General features: G+C 43.9%; 1 protein-coding gene across 2 annotated transcripts in view; it reads left to right on the top strand.

Moving 5' to 3' along the window:
- The first annotated feature begins 2084 nt into the window (after window positions 1-2084).
- Window positions 2085-18259, top strand: part of npc1 (Niemann-Pick disease, type C1) — a 29932-nt gene continuing 13757 nt past the window's right edge. The window contains exons 1-11 of one of the 2 annotated variants that reach the window (XM_088642020.1): window positions 2085-2813; window positions 10131-10259; window positions 10801-10907; window positions 11739-11914; window positions 13582-13749; window positions 14032-14281; window positions 14763-14845; window positions 16173-16543; window positions 17015-17241; window positions 17806-17906; window positions 18137-18239. In XM_088642020.1, coding sequence (XP_088498146.1) covers window positions 2736-2813; window positions 10131-10259; window positions 10801-10907; window positions 11739-11914; window positions 13582-13749; window positions 14032-14281; window positions 14763-14845; window positions 16173-16543; window positions 17015-17241; window positions 17806-17906; window positions 18137-18239 — 1793 coding nt within the window. In that variant the 5' untranslated portion in view covers window positions 2085-2735. The remainder of the gene's footprint in view (window positions 2814-10130; window positions 10260-10800; window positions 10908-11738; window positions 11915-13581; window positions 13750-14031; window positions 14282-14762; window positions 14846-16172; window positions 16544-17014; window positions 17242-17805; window positions 17907-18136; window positions 18240-18259) is intronic. The other variant, XM_088642019.1, reaches the window with a different exon arrangement.

Below are 18259 nucleotides of genomic sequence, written 5' to 3' on the forward strand. Positions count from 1 at the left end.
TTACAAACCCCCCACCAGAGGTCAGTATTTTTCTGTATATATGCTTCGCGGGCACTCAGAGATATCGTGTAGTACCGCACTGCAGCCATACATTATGTTGCACATTTATCTGTTTTTTCCATTGTAGACGAGTAAAAGTCATTCCATTGCTGGACATTTTGAATAAACACCCAAACCACCCAAAGAAGGAATTCTACTCTCTGGTGCCCTGTATCAGTCCTGTCACAAGGTGTTATTGCAACGTGCAAACCGTAGTATGTACTGCATCACACAATTGGTTTCCACACACAGCCTTTTCCCTAACAATAATCACAATCAAATTGGAAACCTCCGCAAATTTGGTAAAGTGCGTGCCCACACGCATTCCTGAAAAACATGTCCCCTGGAACTCAGACCCGTTTATCCCGGTTCGTCCAGAGTTCCCCTCGCCAGGGACATTCGCACTGTGATCTCCTAGTGAGGCTAGGTGCTGGCTGGTGGGCCACGCTTTCGGTCAGAGCTGCGGGCCGGATTCACAGACCCCTGACGAGTCTGCGAGATCAGACGGGAGCTTATTAGCCAAGGAGAAAGAAAATCTAGTTTATACGAGGAAATTATTGCGTTTAAACGCAATAGCTTATTTGTCAACAACATTGCGTACGATTTTAATATCTTGCTTTATATATGCAATAATAATGTCCCGTGCAAAGTAGCATTAGCCTTAACAACAGAACAATATCGTTAAGCTCCTCTTGTTGGATAAAAAATAATAATTTAAAGGAATATGCTATTCTTGATGTGAAACTGCATAAACGTGTCCTGTACATGGGTTTTACCGACTCTTTAAACGTTGAACAGAGTACATTTACGATGATTACGAATACGGCAAATTTGATCGGACTTAAAGTTAAGGTGTATCACCAAATTAAAATACCTGATCAAACTTATTGAGACGACGTTGCAGTGACCAAGGGGGGCCGTCTCACGAAACACTTAGCCCCCGTGCCACCGGTGGAGGCAGATTAAACGGCAAATTTGAAAATAAAATATATACATTGATTTTTTAAAAATGACAGAAAAAATATCGAGGATTCTTTTCTCAAGAGTGATGAAAAAGAACGTAGATTTAACCTTCCAACAAGACAAAAAAATAAATGAAATTCAAAATACTTTATTCATCCCCAAGGTGTCAGTGTAAGACAGACGATAAAAAAAGACTTGAAGACAGTCCAGCAGGCAATACTCCTGGGCTAAACACATACAAGACCTCACTCCATAAATTCTCCAATACAAACATAAAGGAATAGCCAACTGAACTACATCCAAGCGACAAGATTAATAAGATAAATTAAGATCACTTTATTGGCCATATACAATTTCTTGCATTAGGAATTTGTCTTTTCACATACCCCAACTTGCTCTCCATGAGACACACAGACAGGGAGAGAAGCTGGGGGTCAGAGCGCAGGGTCAGCCATTTATACGGCACCCCTGGAGCAGTTAAATAATTTATGTTTGTTGTCATAACGGATAAATTACTATATTGCCCAAACAATAACAATTAGCCCAAAAATAACTTTAACAAGACACAGAGTATTAAGAAAATGATAAGAAAAAGAATGCTTTGTCCATATGATTTATAACTTTGATCGAGGTTTTCCCTTTGAAAAAAAGGTAGAAAAATCTACCTTTTTCTCAGGTGGAGCTGCACATTGGTGGTGGTGAAGGGGAGTCCCCATTACCTGTAAAGCGCTTTGAGTGGAGTGTCCCGAAAAACGCTATATACGTGTAAGCAATTATTATTAATAATGTGTAGTTCACTTGACGAACCACTTTTCATGACGTCACCCCTCCTCGTAGCCCCACCCGGGCGGCGAGGGACGGCACACTCCAACCGCGGCTGTGACGCTATACGCCACGCCACGCCCCGCCCCCCGCCCCTCCCATCGCGCCATCCGACGTCATCGCCGCCGGCGTTCACGGCGCGTCATGCTCGTGACCCTGGCGACCAGAGCGGCGGTTGGTAGTCCGCCCCCCCGGAAGGGAGAGGGTAGTCTCCCCTTACCAGCGGCTCCCTGTCACTGTAAGGGAAAATAAACCCTGCAAGCACCCCCTCCCCTGTACACACACATAGCGGCACGGTGAAATCAGAAGGCCAGTGCCCGTGCATCGCCCCCCAGTCCGACTGTCGATGCTCAGGGCGCTCAGGGCGCCGAAAGCACACACCGAAACGCCCAGAAATTCAAGCCCCGGCGGCGTGTGGCTCTCCAGGCTACCAGTCTGCTGTCTTCTGCACACAGCAGGTGCTTCACATTGTTAGCTGCCGGTCATTGGCTACTGGCACGTCCGTCACTCGGCGGCAGAGGCGTCGGCAGCGCTGATGAATAACCTGCCCGGCTCGCCATTGGCCGCCGTCGGGCTGTCCGCTGAGAGGAAGCAGCTCTGGAGTTCTCGGGGGGCGGGTTCGTTAGTTAAGAGCTCTCGTATTTATTTAAAATAAATAAAATACGGGGAAAGTAAGAAAAAAGTTGTCGGCCGCTAAGCACCGCCTGCGTGTCACCGGGGCAGAGAGGAGGGGCGGCGGGGCCGGGCCGGCTGAGTCACCGGGGCAGAGAGGAGGGGCGGCGGGGCCGGGCTCACTCCACGCCAGGAAGCGGATCCGAGGACACGCAGCCGGCCGGTCCCTGCCGAGAGGGTTTCTCCCGAAAAACACATCAAACAGAGCTCGTTTCTGCGAGGCAGTTTCTCTAGCAGGGATGGGCTGGACACAGAGGGGAAACCGAGTGGCCTGGGTGCCTCTCTGCATCATTTTCATAGGGGCATTCTCCCACTGGGTAAGTCCGTCTCGTTGTTTACTCCCCAGTCCGGTCATCGCACGGAGGAAATCATTCATTCAGGTTTGGGGGTTTGGGGGTTGGGGTGGGGGACTCCGCTGTGCATTGCTTTCTGACGATATGCGCTGGATTTTTACCTTCGAAGAAAGAAAACAACTCCCGTCCTTGTCTGTGCGAGGGTCCAAGTCACCGTGTTGACAGTCATCTGCTTGTTGCAAAATGGGAAAAGAGAATAGCTTGCTGCTCTGTCACATCATGTGAGCGAGTGACTAAACTGGCAACAGCGGCGATGATACTTGCTCAAACTGTCAGAGCCACCTCACGCACACGGTGCCGTCTCAGTGTGGGTCTGAGGTACCGTGTGGCTCACACAACACGACAAGGCTTGAGATCCGATTAGTCCTTGGCTAGGCCACCCTGCTCTTACGTATTCATTAATGCTATTTAGTACTAACTCGTATTGTAAGAATAATGAGCCCTAGCCGATTGTTGATCAATTTAAACAGCTCATATGTTCAATTAATAAAAGGGAGTTCTGGTGCTTGTGGGATTCAGTTTTTTTTTATTACGTAAATACATTTTATATATTTATTTAATATGGATATATTTTATTGTGTTCCAAGAACGTTGTTTAATGAATTAAACAGCTGCACTGGATGAGGCGAGGGCTAGCTCATGACACATGCCGGATAGAGGCTCTGTTAAAAATGTTGAGTTAACTTGTAGCGGCTCTGGAAACTTGTTGTTAAGGCGGAAACCCATCGCGCTGTGAAATGTGTGCATGTGTGTCGTCGTAAAAGCAGCTGTGGGTATCCTCCACCTCCAAGGCCTTCTGCAAATCCCCCGAAAACTGGGGGGAAAAAATACATAATTGCTCCTGTCTTGAATTGTTCCGATATCCATTCGTCGTTGTTTGGTAGACTGAATCAGCACGTTGCGTGGTAACCTCCGTGGTAAAGAGGCGTCAAAAATAGTCGAGGCCGTATTTAACACAGTACATTTCAAGAGTAACGGTAATGAAGCTGAGAGATTCAAGACTTTCGCCTGCTTCTTTACAGATAAAATGTACCTCCCTTCGTAACCAATAAGTTCCACAGATAATGTTCTTTAAGATATGCTGGTTTTGAATTTAAAATCGAGCCGCCCTCTTCAACGACTCCGTATAAAAAGCACATCTTCCTAACCAAAGTGTGTAGAAACATACGTTTGTGTTGCTGGTGTGATCTGGAAATGCGATATTGGCCTGTGTAATAGTCCTCCTACATCAAACAAGAGTAATGAGTTTTAGAGAGAAATGCTGAAATAATGGTTTTGGCATTTTGAGGACAAAGCTGCTATTACAATAGAAAATACAATGTGGATTGGTTATATACAATGGACCCTTATTTTTGGAGCGGGGGTACTGGCATAAAAATAATGTTTGTTTTTCTTGCAGGGCCTCAAAGTAGAATGGAGGCTTTGTCTAAAAACATGAAACAGAATAACTGCTGCCTTTGTGTTCTCTTTCTCTAATTATCATTCTAGAGAAGCAAGACTTTTATTATGGAAACAATGCAAAGATGTTCACTGAAGAGAGGAGAGGAAGGGGACTACATTAAAAAAGAATCCTTCCTTCTCACTGTACCCTTACCCTTGCGTGACAGTCACATTTCTAGTCAACAGAAGTATAGACGTGGGCTTTACCACTGCCCATTTAAAACCAAGGTGAACCTGAAATGCTCTTTTCTCTGCTGAACACCAATATTTGCAGGAAAAGGCACACATGAGTCTTGTAAGACTGAAAAAAAAAAAAACTGGTTGGTTTGCTTATTGCTTGAACGACAGCAAGGCTGTTATACACAACTGCAGTGTCATGGAAAATACCCGAAAAATACCTGGACAGAGATGCTAGCTAAACCAGCTAATTTGGGGGATTAATTTGAAGAAATGCGAGTGATTTTCAGCATTACTGAAGTCTGTCATAGGTTTTTCCTGTCAGTGAACGGAAACCGTGTAACCCTACGTCCCTGAATGCTGCTTAAATAGCAACTACAACAAGACTTCTCCGGAGCCTAGTGGTGTCTAAACATCTGATTTCTTCTGGAGCACTGTGTCTTTTCAGATATTATTAGGATAAGGTTCAGGGTTGTTTATACTGAGGTTCAGAAGAAACATCTCAGTTTTGCGTTTATATTTTTAGAAAAAGAGAAAGTATGCTTTAGACTTGGAGAGTTGCACCAGGACTAAGTCGCTTCATTAATGAGCGAGTTGATCGGGCACCAGTGATGATTTAACCTGTGGAATATTACAGACGCGTTCCTCATAAACTGTTAGATTGGGATTTACACAAGTCTGAAACTTGTACTGTCCTAGAGAAGTATATTGCAAAATATTTCAGGGTGCCTTCAGGTCACTGCTTTTCACAGTAAACCTCATGTTGATGTCAAGTGCTTATCACCATAATGAATTTACTTAGGCCTGTGTCTAGTGTATCTGCTACCTCAGCAGCTTGAGGTAGATCATGGCGAATATGGACAAATCTGTTGAAAAATAAGCAATTTTGGCATTTTGAAGGAGAAGGTGCCTACTGTATATGTATTTTGAATGACCTACAGGTAGTGATAGAAACACCTGGGTATTGAGGGGACAACGAGAGGCACCAAGTGCTTTGTATCTGTGCCAAAGATGTTTTAAGCTCTGTGAATTGAGAGACTTGAGTTTTCAGGTGTGGCAGTAAAGTGGTCTTTTTTGCATTTCTTGCAGATTCCAATCCACTGTGCGTGTGTAATACAGAATTTTCTGTCAAAAGATCAGACGCGTGTCAAGGAAGAGGCAGCAGAGTTCTGTTAAAAAACAGTGCATCTTCAAATGTGAATGATTTCGATTGACCTGTTATTATTCCCAGTGTTACTACTGACTTTTTTGTTGTGGCTTGTGGCATTCAGAGGATAACTTCTCCATTTTATATGTTAACTTTAATCCTTGGTGAGAGTTCATGTGAAGGAATTCAGTTCCTCTTCCATGTTCATTAAATAATTCAACAGTTTGTTGTATTTAAAGTAACTACAGCACACGTGGTAAACCCCCATCTACTGTATGCAGTACATCTTTCAGTATTAGCTAAAATTCTTCACATATGTTGTAGTTTTACACCCTACACTAAATTGGCCCTTTAATTGGCTGAGTGGTAGCTCTGTGGCTGGTAGGTTGCCAGTTCAAATCCCGCAGCTGGCAGAGGAATCCTACTCCATTGGGCCCCTGAGCAAGGCCCTTCACCCCAACTGCTCCAGGGTTCGAGTGGAGTGTCCAGAAAAGCACTATACAAGTGTTAGCAATGATTATCACCAGAGTTAACTCTGCTGCACTTCTGTACGGTGTCATGGGATCTCTGTTGACTGAGTTTCGTGACACATCATCACCAGTCAGTAGTTAATTTGGGCTCGGAGATCAATCCACATCCTGAAGCAACAGGACAGGAGCACTGTCTCCCAGGGTGCAGAGCCTTGTTTTGGGAACTGAAAGAAATGCAAAGTCCACAGTGCAGACAATGTGGGGGTCTACGGGAAGATAATAGTTTGCTGATGTAGGCGTTACCCAAACCATTCCAGTCCTTGCAGATGAGCAGCAGTGCTTTACATTTATCTTGAAATCCATTGGAATCCAGCGCAAGAAAGCTAAAACGGAGTGATGTGAGTATTCAGACCCGTGCAGCTGAACTCCTAAAGTATTTTAACTTGTCTAGAGCATGTGCAAGCCCGCAGTGCTTTACTGTACAGTCAAGCCTGGGAGAGAGACTGCAGGCAGTAGCTTTTCTTCAGACTGGGAGAGCCATGTGGGGGCACTGGCCGTGCTGTAAATGTGAAGCAGGCCGCCTTCACGACATCATGAGTCCTTGGAATCGAACATGACACAGAGGTTCCTGACCTGAGTGTCTGGACTGATATCAACGTTATTGATCGTCAAACTAAAGTTTAAACGGGTTTTGTAGGTCATGAGTTAGTCAGCGTAACTTCAGTTTAGTCAGAACTCAAAGGTAAAAAAAAAGGTTGCATCCATTTTTTTTTTCATTTAGGCAGAACAACAAGGTAGTGCTTTATTAATAACTGGTTTTGTGCAAACATGAAAACTGCCACGATACCTATAAAGCCTCAGATCCAGTGCTAACATATATGCATATATACCAAGAAGAGAGCCCTGTGGGATTCCAACTGAGACCAGGTTTGCCACAGAAGAGCAGTGCTCTATTTGAGCACATTGTGTTCTATGAATTATATAAGATTTAAACGGTGACAAAGCACTTCCACTCATACCAGCAACCCTTTGTAATCTCTTCAGCAAGGTGTTCGATTAGCAGTATCAAAGGCATCACTGAGGTCCAGCAGGACAGGAATGGAGGAAACACCAGTGTTTGCTGTCCACAGTTATTCATCAGTAACGCCAACTTGTTTCAGTTCTATGCGTTTGGCTTCTGTGCTACATTAGTCAAGAAAAGGCAATTAGCCTTGTCTAGCATTTAGGATTCAACCTTCAGATCATCAAATAGAAATACTTCTATTTCCAAAAAGTCAAATAGAGTTCCGGCAGGGTGATTTCATCCAACATCTCTTTCTTTCCATATGGATACATTATGATTTAGGGCTTTTTTAGGCTTCCCTCTTCTTGACGTATGTCAATGTATTTACCATTTCAGTTTCACGTAATATAAATCCCAAAACAAAACTGTGGTAGTCCTTGAATTCTGACGGTGGATAATTCAGTTTTAGCATTCAGTCTGCAGGAAGCCAAATAATTATTTTGACATACTTGTGATTTAATGGCATTCAAGCATTCAAGAGGCTGAACGTGATCTGTCAGCATAAAGGGCAGAATTCATAGGAAGTGCAAGCTGCAAGTGTCATCTGACTCGTCGCATGCTGCACAGATTGACGGACTTCACTTTTCGACCCCTGGTCACCTTTGTCCAAGAATTAATGAGGTCATCATGACTGCAGAGGGGTGTTCTTTTTATCGGCACGACCCAGGAGAACAATTCCCAGTCTGGAAACTGGAGGTTCAGCATTGAGGGGAGGTGCAAGGAAACTGAAAGACCCAGAATGATTGTTTTCAAATGCTGCAATACCTCCACAATGCTGGAAATGAATCTGGGGGTGTCACAGGAAAGAAAACAAAACAAATACCCCAGTTAAACAGGAATGTTAAAATAGTTTTTATTTTAAAACGTTAAAGGTCCTAAGAGGGTATCATAAAAAAGCACTTTTTTTTCCCAGGGAACCCTGTTTAGTGGCTGAGATCTCTGGTGACCGACCATACTGTGATTTACAGTTTAAAGAGCTTGATTGTCACATGGTAAAAATCTAAAGCAAAAGCACAAGATCCAGAACAGGAGTCTTCAGGGTGTCTCTGGGGTCACTCTAAAGAAAGCAGGTGAAAGATATTATTAGGCCCCTTCACGTCCAAGACTGTAAAAACACCTTTGGCATTGGAGCAGTAAATCGCGGAATACTTCAGGGTGGCTTTAGGTCACTGATGTGGTCCGATATATTGACCGATCCTCCTGACCTTCACATGCCCTGATTTTTTTTTATCAGACCCCATATTTGATAGATCGTAAATTTCATCATTACTGTCAGTGCCTCAGTGCTTTAAAGGTGTGGTGAACTTAACGCTCTCAGCGCCGGTCCTTGTTCCGAACATGGCGGCAGGTTAGATCTGCAGGGTAACGATGTGAGCCTAAGCACTGTGCACGGGGACAAGACTGGGGCTCGGACCCATCCGTTTAGTTAGGTTGGTCAGGGAGGTTAACAGGTTTTTCAGGCTTCACGAGCCTGTTTAAAGTTGCGTGCTGTCAAGTTGGTCTTTTCAAGTTGTGCAAGAGTGCAGCTTGATGAAGGCCATTGTGGGTGCATCTTAATACTGATCTACTGGCGTTGTTTTAAATTCCTTTGTGTTTGTAAAGTTCCGATTGCAAGTTCTCCTTTAGCTCCCACACAAGGAACAGTCAACCACAAGAACAGCTCATGTTTGCGCTACATGTTTACTTGTGCTTTTGGCTGATTTTCCTATGAGCTTGAGAAATCGTTGCACAACAGTCCCCATTGTTCTCACACACAAACAGGTGTCCTTGAAAAGCTCTCCAGTAGGGCTGGGTGATATGACCTCACATCAATATCAAGATAAGTTAATACATTTATCTAAATAATGATAAATTAACTATTTTTTTGAAACCCTTGAAATTATATGATTAAGATCATGTTTTAAATATGCGAAACTATTAAAGCTGCACACACCTCATCTTATCTCCATGTCTTACAAATAATTTAAGGACATAATTCATGGAAACACAAACAGAATAACTTTTAATGAACATTTCTCGAAAATTTTAACATATTGCACAATGAAGATTTATGAAAATTATAGAACTTTGAATATTTATCAAATGCATACTAAATCTAAGTGTCTCGCATCTTATAAATCGGGTATCTGTTGTCAAGGGTTTAAAGGAGTCTTTTGAAACCACTATGTTCCACTGTAGCTATGGACCATGTCCTTCGCTATGTAATATGTAATGGCATTAGTTATCTCGTTCCAGCTGCGTGAATCCTTCGCATATTGAGTGGCATTAGTAAATGCTTGTGTTAGAGACAGCTGCTTGGGTGAATCACTTCGGCCACTAGTGCGCTTGTCAGTGTCTCTCTTTTTCTGGCCATGCACTCTTCGTATTCCACGACATGGTTGTGTTTCAAGTGATGAACCACATTGCTCATGCTAGGTTTGGGTGCAGAAACGGTTTTCCTACAGAGTTTACATCTTACTTCTCTTTGTTCAGTATCCTGTTTGCCGAAGCCAAAATATGACCAAACGATCGATACTGCATCTTTTTTAGATACCAGTTCGTCTTCATTTGTACTCACGTCGTCCCTGCTTGACTGGGGTTCAGCATGAGTGCTCGTGTTGTCTGGCGCCCGGCACGCTTCTCTGTGTTTGGAATGAAGAACGAAGGGTGGACGAGGCAGAAGCATCTGACTGGATATGACGACTGGGTGTTATAGTTTTTTAAGGGGACCGCTCATGAAAGCACACAGTGGGGAAAGCTTACCGTGCATACGACAAGCAAAATTAGGTCGGTGAGAGATTCTTAACGTCAGTATCGGTGAACATTCGATATATAGCCCAGCCCTGCTCTCCAGTGACACTTTGATAAGAGTTGAGATTTTTCTTGTGCAGGGAGCATGACACCTTGAAGTTTGCTTTACCCCTCTTTTCTAACCTAGGCGCAAGAACGGGTGAAGTCCTTGTTTGAAATCGCAGCCCTAACTCTGCGCCGCTCTCTGCCTCCAGGTCCAGGCCCAGCACTGTGTGTGGTATGGAGAGTGCCAGGATGTGCCAGACAGAGAGGGCAAGAGGTATAACTGCAACTACACAGGACCCCCTCAGCCATTGCCCCATGAGGGGTACGACCTGGTGGTGGTAAGTAAGGGCGCTGGAAGAAGCGCAGAGGAGCTCGTACCATAAAAACATCATCATTAACTGTTTGAAGAACAGGTGGAGTGGCTGCAAGGAATGTGTTTTCCACCACACGGTTTCTGAAGCACGGAGTATCCATGCAAACCAAGTCAAAGAAGACTCATGTTGCAGAGGAGCAGTATTACATCAGAGAGGCTTTTGGAAATGGTTAAGAAGTGAGAAGCCACAGACTTTAGTAAGGACTGTATGAGTACACCTGTGTGTTTGCTTTACTGTCGAGCACGTCGGGCAGTCATGATTTAGAAACTCCATTATCTCCATTGTGCTATTTGGTGCTTTTTTTACGGTGGCTTCAATGCGTGTGTAAATCTTGAAAAGCATGCTGGTCTTAGTTCGATTTCTCTACAACTGGGCTTCTCTGCCAGCGCGATATGAATCAGTTTTCTTAAACTTAATTCTGTGGTGTATTGTTGAATCGTGCAGTCATCTTCTGCCTTCACAGCTGCTTCACAGCTTGCTCTGACCCCCTGCCCTCTCTCGGCAGGAGCTGTGCCCAGGGTATGACTACGGCAACGTTAGCCTGTGCTGTGATATGCAGCAGCTCCAGACCCTCAAGGGGAACCTGCAGCTCCCTCTCCAGTTCCTGTCCCGGTACGTCCTTTCGGCCTCGCTCTCGTCGGCCGGCCAGCACAGAGCTGAAAGGCCTTGCGAAAACTGAAATGTATTATTTTTAGATTGGAAATATTGGATGGATACAGATTTATTCTTTCGGTTTCAGGATGTTACAAAGCCCATTTCTTTTCAACGATGCAGCTCATCCAAATAAATGCATTTTTGGGGAAGCAAAACATTCCTGTTACTGTTTCAAGCTTTGAACAAAGTGTTTGGCTTTTTAGTCTGAGTTTGCTTTTACTATATAGACATAGCGTTTTAAAGTATTAGAAGTATGGTTGTTTTCTTAGATGAATCTCAATGGATGTAAGTTCTGTAAATATTTGAACTTCAGGACTTGAGAGTTTTCATTAAAAGATTTATTTTTAAGGGTTTTGAATTTTGCACATATAATAGGAGTACTGATAATATGAATTCCTCCTTGTGCTTATACATATCTGTCATTTTTAAATTGCTTATTTTGAATGAGCTAGTTCAATTTCTTTGTGACGGAAAAAGCATAGTTATGTAGTTACCTTTAGTGCTTTAAATTTTAAATGTTAATAAAGTTTGTACATTTTTGTAATTCTCAACATTTCACAGGAGGATTCTCCTTGTGTTCACTCTGCCAGCTGTTCCAAACAGTTGATATTGACACTAAGAAGCATTTGCAGGCTGAAGCATTACCATATTGCAAGTAAATACTTGCCAAGAGAAAGGTTCCTTCTTGTTGTGTTCATACTTTTAACATATGAGCCGGTAGGAGAGGGTGTCTTATTAAGATCTGTTCTGACGTTGAAGTGAGGATTGGCGCCTGTTCTCTGCCGTCAGGTGCCCCTCTTGTTTCGTCAACCTGATGAATCTGTTCTGCGAGCTGACCTGCAGTCCCCGGCAGAGCGACTTCCTCAGCGCCACCTCCTTCTCCCCGTACGTGGACCCAGTGACTCAGGAGAACAAGACGAACGTTGTGGAAGTGCAGTACTACATCGGCGAGACCTTTGTAAATGGTGAGGCCGCCTCAGACGTGGGAAGCTCTGGACAAACACTTGTCTGGTTTGAGGTGGAGTGACTGGCAGGGGTGCTTGTGTTGCACTGTCAGGAAATTCAGGTTGTGCGGAAGGTTTAAGGGTTCACTAGGAGCACTTTCAGAGCTGTAGCTTTGACAAGATGTCGATTAAGTATGAAGGAACAGGAAAGTTTGTTTTTCCTATAAGGAAAAAAATCACTAACAAAAACAGTCTTATATGAATGCCAAGCAACGTGTAGTCAGTATCCCAGTGAACGCCAGGTGGTAATGATGTTTTAGAACATATTATTATGTGTATGTTGTTACTTATGTGCCTCTGTGGTTTACAGTTGAGGAGACTTTGAAGTGAAAACGCAGCGTAACTGCCATTTATAGCATTTTTTTTTAATTCTATGAACTATAGTAAAATGTTAAAATAAATAGGTGCAGTCAGATGGAGACCAGAAGAAGTATTTCAAAGATCTGGTAAAAGCAAATTTGAAGTAGAGCAGCAATATCTGCTCCCAGGAGATGATTATATAGGAGATTGTGGGTTCTTAGTGCACTACTGTTGACATCTAGTGGGCCATTCGAATTAGTAAACAACACTCTACACACTGCTGTTGTTTTTGGCTAAGAAAGAAATTTATTTTATTTATTTTTCTGTTAGTCAGACATAATGACATGAACACATGTCCTCTTGGCGGAATAGTGTGTATTTGTTGGAGCACTTGGAGGACACAGGGAGAGATTCTGTCTCTGCTTTGCATGAGTTCACAGTCATTTTCCTTTGTTAATGGGAAGAAAGTAGAATACAGTATTTGTACACATGATGGCTAGTTAAACTATCAATTTACCTTACGAAGCAGCTTCAGCTGCAGAAATTAGAAGTTTTTGAATTATAGTGGAAGAACACTATTTGTTGAAATCCATTTGATAAGAGGCTAATTGTCAATATCCTGTTAAGAATCCTGAAATCCATGTTAAAGGATATATTTGAGTGATAAAATAACATTTAACATGAATAAGTTTAATTTATATTCAAGGTTACTTGAATATAAATTGGTTTTTACATGTATGCTTGTATGAGTCCCTTTAACTTTTAAAATAAAAAAGTTAATTAACTTAATACAAGTACACAGGACACAGTACTATAAAGTTATCATACTGAAGAGAACATAGAAGTATAGTGGCATTTTTATTTCCAGAATATGCGTTTCTTTTATGAAGACAGACATTTCTTTATTATATTTTGCCTTCCTTACTGGCTTTGTGAGATGAGGAAGTCCTTGAATCAAGTGAAAGACATTATAGAGTCAGAGGTATCTGCCATGTACTGTATGTCGTGTTGCAATAATAATTTATAATAAGAACCGTTATTACTGCACTAATTTCAAAGTAATGATGAGCAGGAAATTTCAAATACCGTTCAAAATAAAAAAAAAAACATCATGCGTCATGTTTGTGCCCAAAGGATCAAATGTAGCTGTTTTTGTGTGAGGAGCGTTGTCCTCTGAAATGTTTTTCTCTGTAAGAGTATCAGGAGTCTATAAGAAATCTCAGCTTTCACACGCACTCTGACTGATTCTCTCTCTGTCGTAAATGAAAGTGTTTGACCTGTGAGCTGCGACGGCAGAGCTGAGTTCTTTGTCCTCGTCTCTGTTCCAGCTATGTACAACGCCTGCAAAGATGTAGAGGCTCCTTCTAGCAATGAGAAAGCACTGGGGTTACTCTGTGGGAAGGATGTCAAGGACTGCAATGCCACAAACTGGATCCAGTATATGTTCAACGTAAACAACGGCCAGACTCCCTTCTCCATTGTGCCTATATTTACAGGTAAGAGCTGAAATGACATTATGATAAAAACAGCCACTTTCAGCCCAAGCAGTGTATAAACGCTGTCGGACAGTTGGCGCTGCCCGCTGGCCATTCTGCCTATAGCTCTTTTCCCTGCCAGGGGCCGGCTCTGGTTCTGGTTCCTTGAAAGACGTGGGGGCGCTGGCTTCGACAGCAGGCATGGGTAGCTTTCCCCCTTCTCTAAAGGAATTGGGCTGAGCTTTGGTCACCTCAGGACAGAACAAGGCGTGAGCGTGAGGCTATCGAGGTGCTTGCTTGCAGATGTGCCCGTGGGAGGCAAGGTGCCCATGAACAACGCTACCAAAGGCTGCAACGAGTCCCTGGACGACGGATCGGGGCCCTGCTCGTGCCAGGACTGCTCGCTGGTCTGTGGGCCCAAGCCTCAGCCCCCTCCACTGCCCCCGCCTTGGACTCTCCTGGGCCTCGACGCCATGGCCGTCATCATGTGGATATCCTACGTGGCCTTCCTCTTGCTCTTCATCGGAGGTGTTCTGGGAGCTTGGTGCTACAGGTGAGGGTGTGGCACTCCTGTGCCGTTTTAGGCAGCCCTCCAGAGAATTAAAACCTGAACTTCAAGCTGGGCCCTTGGTTCAGCAGGAAATGTCCTGAAATTGAAATACTCGGTTTTGGAGCTCTTCCTGTCCTGTCTGTCCTACAGCTCACTTTTTATCACTCTGAATAGAGACTGCAAGACGAAATGTTGCCTTAAAGCTTTACAGAGGTTTTGAAACAGGTGTCGTGGTTTTGGAATAACAGTGTAGAAATTGTTGGTAAGCAGGCAGTTCCCTTCCAGTAAGAAGTAGATTAAGAAGATTAGTAAGAAGTAGAAGAAGTAAGATTAGAGGCACCTTGGCCTCTAATCTTTTGGTCCAGTGGTGAAAGAATTAGATGAGGCAAATTGTTCAGAAGAAAAAACAAGCTTGTACCAGTACTAAAAAAGAAATTAATGCCTGACAATATTTTCCTGTCTATTCTTGCAATGTTTCTTACAGAAAACAGAGGATCCTGTCTGAATATGGGCCAATACTGGACAGCAACAATATTCACTCCATAAACAGAAGCAGTGATCAACAAGGTGGGTAGACTTTCTGTGCCAATTGTGTTGCTAAAGGCAGCCATCTGTTACAGTGGTCTTGGGGTGCCACATCCCTAATATACGTCATTCTTCAATCTTTCAGTAAAAATATTACAACAGTGATCATTTGGAACAATAAGGTAATTTGATGAAAGCTCGAAAAAACGACAGCACCCACCGCTCCTGAAGACAGGATTTGACCTGATTTGTTGTGTTTGCCAAGCGTGTCTTAGAGGGAAGAGAAAGAAGGAATATCTGTTAGTGGCTCAGGGCCACAGGTGTTCTTTATTTTGTATTCGAGCACAGAGGTTTTCACTGGCTTAGTTGTCATTTTTCACTTCCTCTGAGTTTTCTGTTTCTCCTTTACTGCTTAAATCTGGATCTTTAACTGGGAGTGTAAATGTCATCTAGTTGCTTGGCTTTTGTGTTAATCTGTAACAGGAACACTGTATCTGTAAACCACAAATACCTCAAGAACAGTTTCAGTATTTTCAACAAAGCCAGTGGTTAGCAGAGCTTAGTAGTCTGGTAAAACAGAATGCATCACCCTGCAGCGTTGAAATCCTGAACTGAATGCTCATTTTTAGATTGCATTTATCTATGTATGAGTGAAATTAGTCTTTTACCACGTTAAATTTACACATCGTGTTTACCTTCAAAGCTGACTACAGATTACAAGAGTGCCCTCTTGAAGAGCAGCTTCTAGCGAGATGGTTAAGTCACAGAAGTATTTAAACTGATCCTCTCAATGGGAAGTGGAGATGCTTTCTGCCAGCGTTCATTGTAACGAAATGCAGTGTTCTCCGTTTTAAGTTTTTACAACCAATGTTTCCAAAAGTAGGTATTGCTACCTTGTTTCTGTAGCTTTTTGGGTAATTGAAATTCATCTTTGGTAATTAAACTGAGATAGAGGTGAACGAACAGTACTCTTGAGAGACAATGGAGAAATTAAACTGATGTAATAGAAGTTTTCTCTCTTCAGCATGATATTTTTTTAGTCTGGAATGGTTAGTCTCGGCTCAGAACGATTGATTCCTGTGCTCGGCACCCAAAACCCGTTAATCTCTTGACAAGTTCCGGGCTCCACCATGAAGCACAGGAGGTTTCGCCAAGAAACCGCCCACCTGGCAGCACCAGACCAGTATGTTTGTCGACTTGGGCAGCTCTGACCGCAGCTGGACAGTACTCTGACCACGCTTGCGCTCGGAGAAGGCGCCTTCAGCAGTCGGTCCGCTGGGGGGCCCGGGACCCTTCGACGCCTCCTCAAGAGGCTTTCCACTGCTCTGCTGTTGGCGCTCAGAGGCGTGACCCTGACTCTTTTCGGCAGAGGAGGCGTCTTGCTGCGAGACAGTCGGGGAGCGGTTCGAGAGGGGCCTGCGCTGTCTCTTCTCGGCCTGGGGCTCCCTGTGCGTGCGCTACCCCCTGACCGTGCTGCTGGTCAGCGTGGTCTTCATCGCTGCCTGCTCCTCCGGCCTGGTGTACATGAGGATCACCACCGACCCCGTGGAGCTGTGGTCCGCCCCGGACAGCCAGGCGCGCAGGGAGAAGGAGTACTTCGATTCCCACTTCGGTCCCTTCTTCCGCACCGAGCAGCTCATCATCACCACCACGCTGAACTCCAGCTCCATCTACAGCCCTTACTTCGGGGGCCCGGACGTGCCATTCGGGGCGCCACTGGACAAGGACGTCCTGCACCAGGTGGGCCAGGAGGGCATAGCTCAGGGGCAACGAGTGGGCTTCATGTCTGACTGGGCTTACATTAGAAAAGTGGGAAGCTCTGCAAGAATATAAAATCGTTGTCTTGTCTTTACTAATTCCTGATTTGGTATGGAACACCCTTTTTTGAGTTATCTTCTTGTCCTTCTGAAGAAAAACTAGGTGTACACTTCAGTTATTTGTCTGTGAATTAAGGACGTCTTTTCATTTTATATTCTCTGACCTAAAGCCAAGATTTGAAAAATAAAGAATTATTTGTCACTTTTGCTACGGGGGAAAACGTAGCATGAGAAATGCTGTCTGTTATCTACAGGGGATGAGTATTATTATTAGAAAGAATTATGTTTCAAGAACATGGAGATGACTGTAGTTTTCTTAAGACTTTTTGTCTGTTGGACGTTAACTGATCGAGACCTGATCAAGTTCTTTTTTGTCATTCACTTTGTGCTGTAGGTGCTGGATCTTCAGGATAACATTGAGAATATTAAGGCCTTGTACAAGAACGAGACGGTGATGCTGAAAGACATCTGTTTGGCACCTCTCGCCCCCTACAATAACAACTGCACAATTCTGAGTGTGCTGAACTACTTCCAGAACAGCCACGCCGTGCTCGAGCACAGAGCTGGAGACGAGTTCTTCACCTACGCAGATTACCACACCCACTTCCTGTACTGCGTCAAGTGAGTTCACCCCAGAATTACAGTTGTCCCCGAGTTACCTGCTGTTAATTTGCGCTAAAAACATTTCTCTGGCCATGAAGATCACAGTCTCCAGTGTCACTGTTAAAAATAATTTTTAGCCTAGCGAATCTGATTTCCTTGAATAACATAAACTACCTCTTTTATTTCTTGTTGGGGCGGTTATGCTCACTATAAATTTCTATAGCTGGGTGATGCGTCTTTGTGCTGTCGGTATACCTGTATGGAAGAAGTTGTCGTTTTCCTTAATAACTGGTAAGGAAGGGGAAATTATACCGGTTTAGGTGTCAGCTGGTGTGATTTGTAATTGTAATTGTCTTCTAGTCACTGCATCAGATTGGCAATTAGCAGGAACCTGTTTGCTTCTCCTAGTTGAAAACCTTTACACTGGTGAAGAAAACTCTTTCTGAAATGAGCGAGTTGTTAGATTGGTGTGGTGTTTCCGCCTTGTGGATTTCCACCTCTGAAGGAAGTGAGTGTCGGGGTAGTCAGAGCTGTTGGCTTTCATTTTGCTTCAGGCTCACCGAGTGTATTTCCCATTTTCAGCGCTCCGGCATCTCTGAACGACACCAGCATGCTCCATGACCCCTGCCTGGGGACCTTCGGGGGGCCCGTCTTCCCCTGGCTGGTGCTCGGAGGCTATGATGGTGAGACCGAGTTCACATGGAGACCACATGCTGATACTGACTGGGGCCCTTGTGTTCAAAGCACCACTAAAACCACTTTCATTAATGTTTTTGTCACATTGAAGGGTCTCTGTGTCGTAGGCTTGTTGTAGCAGTACAGGCAATTTTGTAGTTTGAGTACTTTTGCTCTTTATCTGTATGTTCCTTTAAATACTTGACTTGAAGTGAGTAATCCCATTTGGCTTCCACAGCTACCAATTACAACAATGCCACGGCCCTTGTGATAACCTTTCCCGTGAACAACTACCACAACGACACGGAGAAGCTGAACAAGGCCTTGGCGTGGGAGGAAAAGTAAGCATTCAAGGAGACCC

The sequence above is a fragment of the Lepisosteus platostomus genome, chromosome 8 (assembly GCF_059453375.1).
Source record: "Lepisosteus platostomus isolate fLepPlt1 chromosome 8, fLepPlt1.hap1, whole genome shotgun sequence".
In the NCBI taxonomy this organism is placed as follows: Eukaryota; Metazoa; Chordata; class Actinopteri; order Semionotiformes; family Lepisosteidae; genus Lepisosteus; species Lepisosteus platostomus.